The sequence below is a fragment of the Anomaloglossus baeobatrachus genome, chromosome 7 (assembly GCF_048569485.1).
Source record: "Anomaloglossus baeobatrachus isolate aAnoBae1 chromosome 7, aAnoBae1.hap1, whole genome shotgun sequence".
NCBI lineage: Eukaryota > Metazoa > Chordata > Amphibia > Anura > Aromobatidae > Anomaloglossus > Anomaloglossus baeobatrachus.
This window is the reverse complement of record NC_134359.1, coordinates 131,504,725-131,518,455: the sequence shown is the minus strand read 5'-3', so window position 1 is coordinate 131,518,455 and position 13,731 is coordinate 131,504,725. Positions and strand designations below refer to the sequence as shown.

At 47.0% G+C, this 13,731-nt stretch overlaps 1 protein-coding gene across 3 annotated transcripts in view; it reads right to left on the bottom strand.

Annotated features, from left to right (window-relative positions):
- Positions 1 to 13,110, bottom strand: part of ADAM23 (ADAM metallopeptidase domain 23) — a 414,934-nt gene extending 401,824 nt beyond the window's left edge. For all 3 annotated transcript variants that reach the window (XM_075317711.1, XM_075317712.1, XM_075317713.1), the window contains exon 1: positions 12,742 to 13,110. In XM_075317711.1, the coding sequence (XP_075173826.1) occupies positions 12,742 to 12,889 (148 nt within the window). In that variant the 5' untranslated portion in view covers positions 12,890 to 13,110. The remainder of the gene's footprint in view (positions 1 to 12,741) is intronic.
- Positions 13,111 to 13,731: the final 621 nt, after the last annotated feature.

The window sequence follows — 13,731 nt, the reverse complement described above, 5'->3', positions numbered from 1 at the left end:
AGAGTTTCAAGATATCCTTTAGGTTCTTCTATACATGAAACTGTCCCAAAACTAAAATGTTCCATCAACTGCTAAAATAGTGAAAAAAATCCCATGTCAAAGCCACATAATACAGCGGAAGGAGAACAGCTGAAGTGAATAGAAGAAGCTGGGAAAGCCTCCGGCATTGTGTGTTACGTTCACAGAGTCATCTATGACTTGGTTTTGATATACTTTTTCATACTCAAAATATAAATCAATACTTTTCAAAGGGACGCAGGACATTTGTGCAATGTCTGAGGCATATAACATTGCTTCCAAAAGGCTAAATAGATGCCTTGATTTCCTCTGTTGTCTTTAATGGATTGGTATTAATTAGAATGTTAAGTACCCACTTAACTATTGGGTTAAGGGAAAGGTTTTTTTAAGACTGGAAACTTGCATAATAGTATAACTAATATATTTTCAGTTCATTTGAAGTTCTATAGTTACTTCAGCAATTGTCTTTTAGGCCTACGACACGTGGCGAGTAAAACGGAGAGAGTGGCAGTCCTCTATGGCAGAGGTTCCCAACTCCAGTCCTCAAGGCACACCAACAGTGCATGTTTTCAGGATTTCCTTAGTATTGCACAGGTGATAATTTAATCACCTGCAAAGGTGCTGAATCCAACACCCATGCAATGCTAAAGAAATCCTGAAAACATGCACTGTTGGTGTGCCTTGAGGACTGGAGTTGGGAACCTCTGCTCTATGGGGTCGCTCCAATAAGCGATTTTTTTTCTCAGCCCTAATCGGACTGAGAAAACAATCGCAGCATGCTGCTGGTAGAATCCTATTTGTTTTCACTTGCACCCATACAAGTCTATTACGTAAAAATTCCAAATTTGATCAGCTCACCTCAGCCAGAAAGAATCTCTCCGCACGGATCCTGAGGAGTAGACCAGGAGGTACACTTGAAAAGGCAGAAAAAAATCCAGCAATGTAGATTCTAAAACATCTAAGACTTTATTTTTTCTTGTTAAAAAACATCCCACAGGAGTACAAAATTAGAAAACGTAAAACCGGAGACAATTTACCAATGCAATCTCATTCACGTCCAAACACAGACATGTTTCGGGACTGACTCCTTTCTCAATGTGTGTGACATGTCACATCTCATGTCTGGATGTGAGGTGATTGTGCTGTCACAGATGAGATATCACTGCTCTGTATATCCAATCACTGGAAATACAGAGCAGTGATGCTGCTTCTCTCATATAATACATATAATAATGTACTAATGTGCCCATCACTGTCCCCATAATATAGTAAGGTGCCCATCTTATAGTAATGTGCCCCATCCTTGTGCCCATAATATAGTAATGTGCTCATCCCTGTCCCCATAATATAGTAATGTGCCCATCCTATAGTATTGTGCCCCATCCTTTTGCCCATAATATAGTAATGTCCCCATCTAATAGTATTGTGCCCCATCCTTGTGCCCATAATATAGTAATGTCCCCATCTTATAGTATTGTCCCCATAATATAGTAATCTCCCCATAATATACTGTAGTAATGTGCCCATCTTATAGTAATTTACCCATCTTAGAGTATTGTGCCCATCCTTGTGCCCATCCTGGAGTAATGTCCCCTCGGGCTCCTCTTCTTGTAGCAATGTTCCATCTTGTAGAATTGCCCCCTAGTGTCCCAGTCTTCACACACACAAAAAAACAAACACAAATCCTTCTCACCTGTCCTAGTTCCCTCAGTGTCCTGCTTCTTGCGGACGCAACCACCTTGCTGATCACTGTCGGTGCAGGGGCCACTGCTGACAGTGCTTTATATTAGAGTACAGATTCCCGGGCGCTGTGCAAGGATGTGCTCTGTATACAGCTTCTCTAGTGATCTGCTGCTGGCCTTTGATTTCCTAGCAGCTGATCATAGCTGTATTCAGAGCTTGGCTCTGCAGAGCACCCGGTAATCTGTCATCTGATATAAAGCGCTTACTGCACGGTCCCCTGCATAGGCCGCGATCAGCAAGGGGATAATGGGTCTGCGTGCCGCAAGCAGCATCGGGGGCTGCATGCAGCGTACAGGCATCAAGATAACTGCATTATGGGATGTGTGGTAGGGTGCAGGGTAGGTTGGTGGAGACACCACGACTGTACCTGCCCCGCAGGGTGGCTACATGACGTCGGCTGTGATGCCCATCTACAAGGCAAGCATAAGATCCTGCCCCTGTCGACATGACATCACAGGAAGCAGCAAAATCACGGCAGGGGCAGTCACATGACCGCTCTGCGCCGGGGGTGAAGGGCTGACAGCAGGGCAGGTAGGCAGTTACTATCTATTTACCTGCCCCAATGTAGCAAAATAGTGAAATGACAAGAGAAAGGCAAAATAAGCCGGATAACTCTTTTAAATAGTGTGAGGCTTCTACTAGATTGTGGGCTAGTGTATGTATATGATCCAGATAAAAGAAAATTTTCACTTAAGAGGTATTTTCAAGTTTTTTATGTACAAAAGTCTCTACTATATTAATCTATTATCCATAAAATACGGGATAGATTCGTAATCACTGGAGTCCAGCCTCTGGGACCCCTGCTGATCTTGAGAACTGGGGCTCTAAAGTGCCTCATGTGAATGGAGTAGTGAAGGATCATGCGCACAGCTGCCCCATTTATTCATTTGAGAGTGCTGAAGACCAGCACACAGAAGTGACTCGCCCACCCCAGGGCTCTGGGTTACTCGGTGTCGGGCCGGACTAGTCCGGGGGTAGTCAGTGGTGGCGGGACCCTGGTGGGGTCAACTAATATGGCAGTTGTGGGGGTGGTAACTTTAATTAAAGTTTGTGGAAATATTCGTAACGCCACCTGTGGATTGCGGCTATGGAGCCGCCGCTGCTGGATGAGACCTCCGGGGATGATGGATTAGCAGCTGGGATGGTTCTTCTCCCCACAGGTGGAGCGGTACCCAAGGGCAGCTGTTGGTGCTTATTAAAGTCTATGGTGCTTTGGAAATGGTGCAGTGCAGGGCGAAATAAAGGAAGCAACACCAGTGCAGTTTCAAGGTCTTTACTCACTGTTGCCAGGGCTGCAGCAAACTGGTTGCTTTTGGATTGCTGAAATTCACTGTCAGGGACCTCCGCCGATCCCGGGTAGTTCTTAAAGTAAATGCCGGTGCACCCTTGGTTGTGTCTCCTTCCTCGACTGACTTCAGAGCCTTGACCTTTATAGATAAACTTGTCTCGGCCTCCACCATAGAGTCTGGTCAAGAGGGCTTGCCTGACTGGAATCTTACCCTCTTCCCAGGGGATATACGGCAGGTTGTGGCCCGGGGCGCTTGTAACCACCCTGGGCCTCGGTGTCACTTTCTGAGGAAATGTCTTTCTTCCCTCTGTCTGGGGACCGTCCCCGATTGCAGCCTGATCCCTCCACCCGATGTTCTAGTGGAACAGGCCACAAGCTTAAAAGCCTTCCGTGGCCCTGGAATCCTTTCTTCACTGTCTGTGGTGTCACCTGGGCCTAGCTGGGCCCCAGGATCTCCACAAGGAAACTTCTCTTTCAGTCGCTTTCTCTCCACTCTGCTGAGGTGGCTACCTGCCTCTCCTTCTCTCTCCCTTTCTTTCAGACTGTCTTCACTAACTGACCTTGAACTTCTTGTTCCTACTCTCTTTCTGTTGGCTCCTCCCACTTTTCCTGTTGCTAGGCCCCACCCTATGGGAGAAGAGATGGGTCTTACGGCCCCCCAGCATGCAGCATGGGGGTAGCTGCCACTATCCCCGGTCCCAAAATATGCCCAACAACAGGTGTAGTGTGAATTTGCCTGTGAATCAGCATGTACCCTTGTCCTTACCCAGGATGGGACATCACACCTCTGGCTGAGGTGCAATGTCTCTGTGGCGACGGAAGCCTCAGGGGCGCCACAGAAGCGCTTGGCTGTCTCACTCGGTCCCATTCAGAATTTCAGAATGAATAATTGCTCCCTGCAAACGCAGCTGTCCAGAGCCCCAATTCTCAGAATTGGTAAGGGCCCCAGTGGTCAGACCTCCAGCAATCGGGACGCTATCCCCTATTTAATATATTGTGGATAACTTCTGAAATCGTAAATACCTCATTCAACTTCTTAGGCTCTCAAAGATTAAGGGGCCAAGCACAAAATGCACGCAGTTTTAAATTCCACTGATTTTTGATGGAAAAACATGGCACCAATACCAAGGTATAGCACATGTAAGTAGTATGAATAGTGGATTAGCATTAGCTTGCGAGTACAGAGCTAACATTGGCAGAATGCTTCGGCTAACTTTTCTTATGCCTAAATTTTTTTTTATGTCTGATTTAAAGACTAAAATAAAATCCAGCATACTGTTAATTTTATGTCCCAAAAAAAAAATATACCGTATATATGTAAAAGGGGCAATGAATAATAAGAAAAAGGCATTTAAAAAGCTAAAACAAGAAGGCAGCAAAGAAGCATTAAAAATATATAGAGAAAAAAACAAAATGTGTAAAAAAAAAATACATTTAGCAAAAGTAGAAACTGAGAGACACATTGCTAAGGAAAGCAAAACAAATCCCAAACTATTCTTTAATTATATAAACAGAAAAAAGATTAAAATTGATGGTGTTGGCCCTTTAAAGAACAATGAGGGTAAAATCATAGAAAGCGATGTGGGAAAAGCAAATGTTTTAAATACTTTTTTCTCAACTGTGTTCACACAGGAGAAGCATATGCCACAGGAAATACAGAGTGATCATGTAAACGCTTCATTAAGTATGACCTGCCTAACCCAGGAAGAAGTGCAGAACCGACTTAGTAACATTAAAATTGACAAATCACCAGGCCCTGATGGCATTCACCCTCGGGTATTAAGGGAGTTAAGTAATGTGATAGACATGCCTCTATTCCTTATATTTAAAGACTCTATAGAAACTGGGTCTGTTCCACTGGATTGGCGGCTAGCAAATGTGGTACCAATATTCAAAAAAGGGTGTAAAAGGGAACCTGGAAACTATAGGCCGGTAAGCTTAACATCTGTTGTGGGTAAAATGTTTGAAGGGTTTTTAAGGGATACTATTATGGAATGTCTCAATGTTAATAATTGTTTAACTCCATATCACCATGGATTTATGAAGGATCGCTCCTGTCAAACTAACCTGATCAGCTTCTATGAGGATGTAAGCTCTCACATGGACCGAGGAGAATCATTGGATGTCATTTATCTCGACTTTGGTAAAGCATTTGACACTGTCCCACATAAAAGACTGCTAAGTAAAATGAGAAAGCTTGGGCTCAGGGAAAATGTGTGTAGATGGGTAGGTAGCTGGCTTAGTGATAGAAAACAAAGAGTGGTTATTAATAGCGCATACTCTGATTCGGCCAGGGTTACTAGTGGTGTGCCACAGGGGTCTGTATTGGGCCCCCTACTATTTAATATATTTATTAATGATCTGGTGGATGGCTTACGAGTAAAATATCAGTATTTGCACATGATACAAAACTATGTAAGGTAGTTAACACAAAGGAGGACAGTTTGCAACTACAGATGGATTTGAGTAAATTTGAGAATTGGGCCGAAAAATGGCAAATGAGGTTTAACACAGATAAGTGTAAGGTTATGCACATGGGAAGGAGAAACAGATGCTACGATTACTTACTAAATGGAAAACTGCTGGGGAAATCAGACATGGAAAAAGACTTAGGCATCTTAGTCAATAAGAAGCTAAATTGGAGTGCCCAGTGTCAGGCAGCAGCCACCAAAGCAAATAGGGTCATGGGATGTATCAGAAGAGGTCTGGGGTCACGAGATGAAAACATCATTCTCCCTCTGTACAAATCACTCGTCAGACCACACTTGGAGTATTGTGTGCAATTTTGGGCGCCGGTGCTCAAGAAAGACATTACTGAACTTGAAAGGGTTCAGAGGCAGGCTACTAAAATAATAAATAGAGTGAGTGCATTACAATACATGGAAAGAATATCAAAATTAGGTCTATTTACTCTAGAAAAGAGAAGACTTAGGGGAGACATAATAAACATGTACAAATATATCAGAGGGCCATATAGAGATCTCTCCCATGATCTGTTTGTACCAAGGACTATGACAAGAACAAGGGGGCATTCTCTTCGATTGGAGGAAAGAAAATTCATACATCAGCATAGAACAGGGTTCTTCACGGTAAGAGCAGTGAGGCTCTGGAACTCTCTTAGTGAGGAAGTGGTGATGGCCAACTCACTGAATGAATTTAAGAGAGGAATGGATGCTTTTCTTGATAGCAAAAGTATAGAAGGTTACAAACAGCATAATCTTACAGGTAGATAGAAGAGCGACCAAGATTATTAGAGGAATGGGTGGGTTGCAACACCAAGACAGGTTATTAAACTTTGGGTTATTTAGTTTGGAAAAACAAAGGCTTAGGGGGGATCTAATCACAATGTATAAACATATGAGGGGACAGTACAGAGACCCTTCCAAAGATCTCTTTACACCTAGGCCTGCGACTGGAACACGGGAGCATCCGCTACGTCTTGAGGAAAGAAGGTTTAATCATAATCACAGACGAGGATTCTTTACTTTACTCGCTGCCGCCCGACCACCGTGCGGAGCTGCCGCCCGACCACCGTGCGGAGCTGCCACCCGACCACCGTGCGGAGCTGCCGCCCGACCACCGTGCGGAGCTGCCGCCCGACCACCGTGCGGAGCTGTCGCCCGACCACCGTGCGGAGCTGCCGCCCAACCACCGTGCGGAGCTGCCGCCCGACCACCGTGCGGAGCTGCCGCCTGACCTACACCCCACCTATTGTCTCCTCCCCATAATCCTATAGAATGTAAGCCCGCAAGGGTAGGGCCCTCTTCCCTCTGTACTAGTCTGTCTACTGTAACTTGTATACGTATTTTGTATGTAACCCCCTTCTCATGTACAGCACCATGGAATTAATGGTGCTCTATAAATAAATAATAATAATAATAATACTGTACGAGCAGTGAGACTATGGAACTCTCTGCCGCATGATGTTGTAATGAGTGATTCACTACTAACATTTAAGCAGAGCCTGGACGCCTTTCTTGAAAAATATAATATTACCAGTTATGTATATTAGATTTTATGACAGGGTGTTGATCCAGGTAACTAGTCTGATTGCCGTATGTGGAGTCAGGAAGGAATTTTTTTCCCCATTGGAGCTTATTTGACACATTGGGGTTTTTTTTGCCTTCCTCTGGATCAACATGTTAGGCTATGGGTTGAACTAGATGGAATTAAGGCTACTTTACACACTGCGATATCGGTTGTTGTGCGACACAGGCAAATCGATGCCCATGCCGCACAACATCGCCCAGACCCGTCACACATACTTACCTGTCCGGCGACGTCGCTGTGACCGGCGAACCGCCTCCTTTCTAAGGGGGCGGTCCGTGCGGCGTCACAGCGACATCACTGAAGCGTCACTGAACCGCCGCCCAATAGCAGCGGAGCGGCGGAGATGAGCGGGACGTAACATCCCGCCCACCTCCTTCCTTCCGCATTGTGACCGGGAGGCAGGTAAGGAGAGCTTCCTCGTTCCTGCGGTGTCACACGCAGCGATGTGTGCTGCCGCAGGAACGAGGAACAACTTCGTTACTGCTGCAGTAACGATTTTTAAGAATGGACTCCCATGTCGCCGATTAGCGATTTTGCACGTTTTTGCAATGATGCAAAATCGCTTATCGGTGTCACACGCAACGGCATTGCTAATGCGGCCGGATGTGCGTCACAAATTCCGTGACCCCAACGACTCCGCATTAGCGATGTCGCAGCGTGTAAAGCCCCCTTTAGAGTCTCCCTTCAACCTTAAAAACTATGAAACTATGAAACTATATTGAAGTGGACTTAGGAAGGTACCAAGTATATAATATAGGAACACTGGTTTAAAGCACTTAGGCTATTCTTAAATTAAAGGGGTTGTCTGAAACTAACTTTAATAACCTATTTGTGGTATAGGTCATCAATGTCTGATTGGTGTGGGGTGCGACACCCGTCACCCCAGGCGGTCAGCTGTTCCTAGTGCCACAGCCAGAACAGAGCTGTGTTGTGCAGCTCCAAAACTGAGTAGCTTTGGCTGGCGGCAACAGCTCGTCAGCGGTGGTGCTGGGTGTCGCACTGCCACCAATCAGTATTGACATATCCTAAGGGCAGGGGCAGACGGATGTAGATTCTTGCATCTGAGAGAATGGGGGCCATTATGCAAATGACACTGATCAGATTTTGATTTGTTTGTCAGCATTGTGGGATCTGATTCTCTCAGATGATATAATCAGAGTACACTGTTAGAAGATAGAGAACAAAACTTCTCCATCTTCTCCATTGTGTCAGTGTATAGGAGTGCACTCAGGTGACATTCAGGTGCAGGCTGATGATTTCCATGCACTCACCGACCTGCATGGCCGAGTGCGATCCGAATATCAATTCAAACTAGGACATGTTGCATTTGTGCAAGCAAAGTACAAGGAAAAAAATCTGACATGTGCGTGGCCCCATAGAATAACATTGGTGCCAGCGAGATCCGATATTTTGTTAGAATGCACACAGACCGAAAATACGGCAGTCTGCCCCTGCCCTTAGGATAGGCCATCAATGTTAATGTCCCCCTTTAAATATAATCAGAGCTCAGTTCGGTTAATATTCCAGTTTACCCTTCTGCGCCTCAGACTCAGACCTCACTGGTATTTGAGAAGTGTGTTCTGTCCAGTAGAGGTGACATAATTTGTTATAAAATAACAATCACTGGATACATTTTTAGAGATATGTTATTAAACAACCCATAAAAGAACCAGAACACAGTCTTAAGCAAGTCTACTCATTGATGAATAATTACTAATCTATGTTTCCTTCTACTTTGATATTCTTTCAAATATTGAAGAATTTCTTGAGTTTCACTTTATTAATAATTTATTTCTCCAGTAGGATCTTCTCTACTAGAGATTCTGCCAGCAGAATTTTGTATTTGATGCAGAACATCACATAGATCACGCTATATAGCTGAGGATGTGAAGGATTGGTGGCAAGCCTGTTCAGTTTGTGGATAGACCTTAATTAATTTTACAAACAAAAAATGCCAAGAAAGGCTGTACGCTCCAAAGATCTTTTTCATTTTTCAGCCTCCTATGCTGCAAAGCCTTTGATGCATAAAATTATACACATCCAAGAAGAACATGAAGTCATTTAAATGCATGGGTGTCTTTTTGTGTCAGGAGAGATTGTCTGCTGGTTAAAGGTGTAAAGAAGAAAAGTATGGAAAAAAAGAAGGATAAAGCAATTCAGAAATCACTGAACTATGCATGCGGCAGGGATATACAATGCCAATGTGTATATCATCTACTGATATTCTGTAACTAATTCCAGGCAGTAGATTTTGAGAATTTCCTGTAAAATATTTGCACAACAAAACTAATAAGTTCAATAATCTCTGCTTTATGAATATAACACTGCAATTATACATTTCAGAATAATAGTTTTTGTGTTTACTCATATAATATCCTTTACTTTAGTCAGGGTTGTATTTATAGGGAGAGTAGAGTATGCAGCCATACGTGGGCTCTGAAGCCTAAGGGGGCAGTAAAGGACCCTTTGCCCCGTACTTTAAATTATATATCACAGTTTAAATCCCAGATACATATTTTCTATTGCTTTGATTATAATCTATTCTGATTTGGACTTTTTATATAAACTGTTGTATATAACATTCAATGAGATTAAGTGGTCAAGCACATTGGGAGGTGCGGAGATGATAGGTGTGGAGCTGGTAGGTACGGAGGTGGTAGGTGTGGAGGCGATAGGTGCGGAGGTGGTAGGTGTGGAGGTCGTAGGGGTGGAGATGGTAGGTGTTTAGGTGGTAAGTGTGGAAGTTGTAGGCATGGAACTGGTAGGTGCGGTGGTAGTAGCTGCAGGGTTGGTAGGTGTGGAGATGGTAGGTGTGGAAGTGGTAGGTGTGAAGGTGGTAGGTGCAGAGGTGGTAGGTGCAGAGGTGGTAAAAGTAGAAGTGGTAAAAGCAGAAGTGGTAGGTGTGGAAGTTGTAGGTGTGGAAGTTTTAGGTGTGGAAGTGGTAGGTGTGGTGGTGGTAGGTGCGGAGGTGGTAGGTGCGGAGGTAGTAGGTGTGGAGATGGTAAGTGCAGAAGTGGTAGGTGTGGAGGTGGCAGGTCTGGAGATGGTAAGTGGGAAAGGAGTAGGTGTGGAAATAGTAGGTGTGGCGATAGTAGGTGCAGAGGTGGTAGGTGCGGAAGTGGAAGGTGCGGAGGTAGTAGTTGTGGAGGTGGTAGGTGCGGAGGTGGTAGATGCGGAGGTGGTAGATGCGGAGGTGGTAGGTGTGGAAGTGGTAGATGTGGCGGTAGTAGGTGCAGAGGTGGTAGGTGCAGAGGTGGTAGGTGCGGAGGTGGTGGGTGCGGAGGTGGTAGATGCGGAGGTGGTAGATGCGGAGGTGGCAGGTGCTCCTGGGGTATGATGCCTGACAGGGCCCGAAGGCCCTGCTTCACACCTACAAACTATTAGATATCTGAACACTAAGTAGGCGGCCCTGTTGCAGCTTTACCATCAAGTCCTTAGAGTTTTTGGTTCTTCTAGATCAATATTTTAAGTGATGAGGAAAGTAGTAATGACTTAAGACCATTTGGTACATGCAAAAATACACAGGTGATGGAAGTATTTTAAAATGTGTCTAAAGTTTCCCCCTATGATAAACTGTCCTCCTGTGTTTAGCACATAGCATCCTGATAATTAGCCATATACCTGCAATCACTTTACTTTTCCAGAATGCAGATTGTTTAAAATCAATTAGGAGAGAACCTTTGATATATTTCCAGGTACCAGGGAAAGAGGTAACTAAAGTGAGATCTCCAGAACCTTCTTAACAATTATAAAATAGAAGTAAAAATAATCAGTGACAAAGAATTATATTTATGACAGACCCCATCATGATAGCTAAGGGTCTCACCCAAGACAGAAGCTCTGACAATGCTACACTTGTTCTTTTACAAAAAAATAAATGAATGAATCAGTTATCAGGAAACAGAAAGTATTTCACAGTCAGCAGAGAGCATCCTGTCTTCTGGGTCATAAAGATTGCAGATAAATATGATTTGTTAAGTACAGGGCAAAATTGATCTGAGAAATGTGCCTTGCAAACATTTCCTCTTCCCCAGCAGAGTCAGCAGTGCTTTCTCGTGCCATAATTGCAGATGGCCACTGCAGTAAGGGAAGAGATGGAAGCAGGCAATGTCCTACCTAGGCCACTGGCTCCACCAGCAATGTCACCAGGTGCCGGGAACATAGTATACATGTCACTGTATGATTAGTAAGCAATTTAGGCCTTGACCCCCAATGTGGTGTGCATCACAGACCTCCAGTACTGAGCAGGTTAATACCAGGGGGATCCACAGAAGGACACATGAAGAGCTTAGACTATACACACATAAACTTGGAGACCTCTTTCCCAGCCATGACTGCTGTGCTGCATTGCAGAAGTGTACGTGTCATCAGGGGTTAACCAGAGAGCAGGGCACAAAGTTGCTCCAGGTGGCACCAGCCCCTCAGAGCAGTAGTTCCCATTCTCTGCACCCATTTACTGCAGTGCTTCCTTATGCACCATGACTGGGAGCTGCTGGAAGTGGAGTGTGCTCCCGATAGAAGCTGAGTCTGCTCCTGGTAGAAGCGGAGTGTGCTCCTGGTAGAAGCGGAGTGTGCTCCCGATAGAAGCTGAGTCTGCTCCTGGTAGAAGTGGAGTCTGCTCCTGGTAGAAGCGGAGTCTGCTCCTGGTAGAAGCGGAGTCTGCTCCTGGTAGAAGCTGAGTGTGCTCCTGGTAGAAGCGGAGTCTGCTCCTGATAGAAGCGGAGTGTGTTCCTGGTAGAAGCGGAGTCTGCTCCTGGTAGAAGCGGAGTGTGTTCCTGGTAGAAGCGGAGTCTGCTCCTGGTAGAAGCGGAGTCTGCTCCTGGTAGAAGCGGAGTCTGCTCCTGGTAGAAGCGGAGTCTGCTCCTGGTAGAAGCGGAGTCTGCTCCTGGTAGAAGCTGAGTGTGCTCCTGGTAGAAGCGGAGTCTGCTCCTGATAGAAGCGGAGTCTGCTCCTGATAGAAGCGGAGTCTGCTCCTGATAGAAGCGGAGTCTTCTGCTCCTGTTAGAAGCGGAGTCTGCTCCTGGTAGAAGCGGAGTCTGCTCCTGGTAGAAGCGGAGTGTGCTCCTGATAGAAGCGAAGTCTGCTCCTGATAGAAGTGGAGTGTGCTCCTGGTAGAAGCGGAGTGTGCTCCTGATAGAAGCGGAGTCTTCTGCTCCTGTTAGAAGCGGAGTCTGCTCCTGGTAGAAGCGGAGTGTGCTCCTGGTAGAAGCGGAGTGTGCTCCTGATAGAAGCGAAGTCTGCTCCTGATAGAAGTGGAGTGTGCTCCTGGTAGAAGCGGAGTGTGTTCCTGGTAGAAGCGGAGTCTGCTCCTGATATAAGTGGAGTCTGCTCCTGTTAGAAGTGGAGTGTGCTCCTGATAGAAGCAGAGTCTGCTCCTGCAGCTCTTACACCTTGCAGAGGTCACTGCAGCTCTGGGTTTGGGGGATTTCTGTGCTGGATGCCGGGTGGTCTGAGCACAGAACACATGGCAGAGACTCAGCAGCTCCTGGAGGACTGCCCAACTCATCACCTATTATTTTGGGGTAGAAGGAACTTTTTGCTCCTGCGGGATTACAATAAACTTGTCTGGGTGGCAGAGTGCAGGTGCCAGCCTGGTATGGAGTGACAGCAGGACAATGGCACAGTGATGGTACAGCACTCACCTGTCTGTGTGGCAGAGGCTCCCCAGGGCTGGGGGCAGGAGAGCAGCAGCAGACAGAAGAGGTGCAGCAGAGCAGGGCAGGAGAGCTGGGCAGACAGATGGGGCAGGGATGGCCGGGGATGCCGCAGGGAGCTGCCTGCCTCCTCCATATCTCATAGCTCTGCAGACGGGTCCGCTCAGGCTCTGTGCCGCTCCAGCACGCTCCTCACTGGCATGCTCCAGCACAGGGGGGCTCGGACACCCCAGCAGGGGTTATCTGGCTCCCATTTGGATCTTCCCTACAGCTGCATCAGCTATTGCAGCACTTGCATCCTTCTCCCACAGTATCCACCCGTCTGGCTCCCTCTCCTATTTTTTCTGCACATTGCACCTCCCTCCCGCCCCCTTGGTGCATGACAGAGGCTGAGCCGCCTCCTCCCCCAGTTACTACTCTATGCAACACAAGCTGGTGCCGCCGCCGCCGCCGCTCCTCCTCCCCTGGGCTGGTGCTGATGCTACTGTTGCTAGGAGAGGAGGATGCAATAGCGCATGCGTGCTGCAGAGCGCAAGGAGGCTCCCCGAAGGATGCAGTGCACAACCTGGAGAGGAGCAGCTGCAGCGCCTCGGCCCCTCACACGCTGCCCCGCACACGCTGCCCCGCACACCCTGCCCCTCACACGCTGCCCCTCACACCCTGCCCCGCACACCCTGCCCCTCACACCCTGCTCCTCACACGCTGCACCGCACACCCTGCCCCTCACACGCTGCCCCTCACAAGCTGCCCCTCACACGCTGCTCCTCACACGCTGCCCCGCACACCCTGCCCCTCACACGCTGCCCCTCACACGCTGCTCCTCACAAGCTGCCCCTCACACGCTGCTCCTCACACGCTGCCCCGCACACCCTGCCCCTCACACGCTGCCCCGCACACCCTGCTCCTCACACGCTGCCCCGCACACGCTGCTCCGCACACCCTGCCCCTCACACGCTGCCCCGCACACCCTGCCCCTCA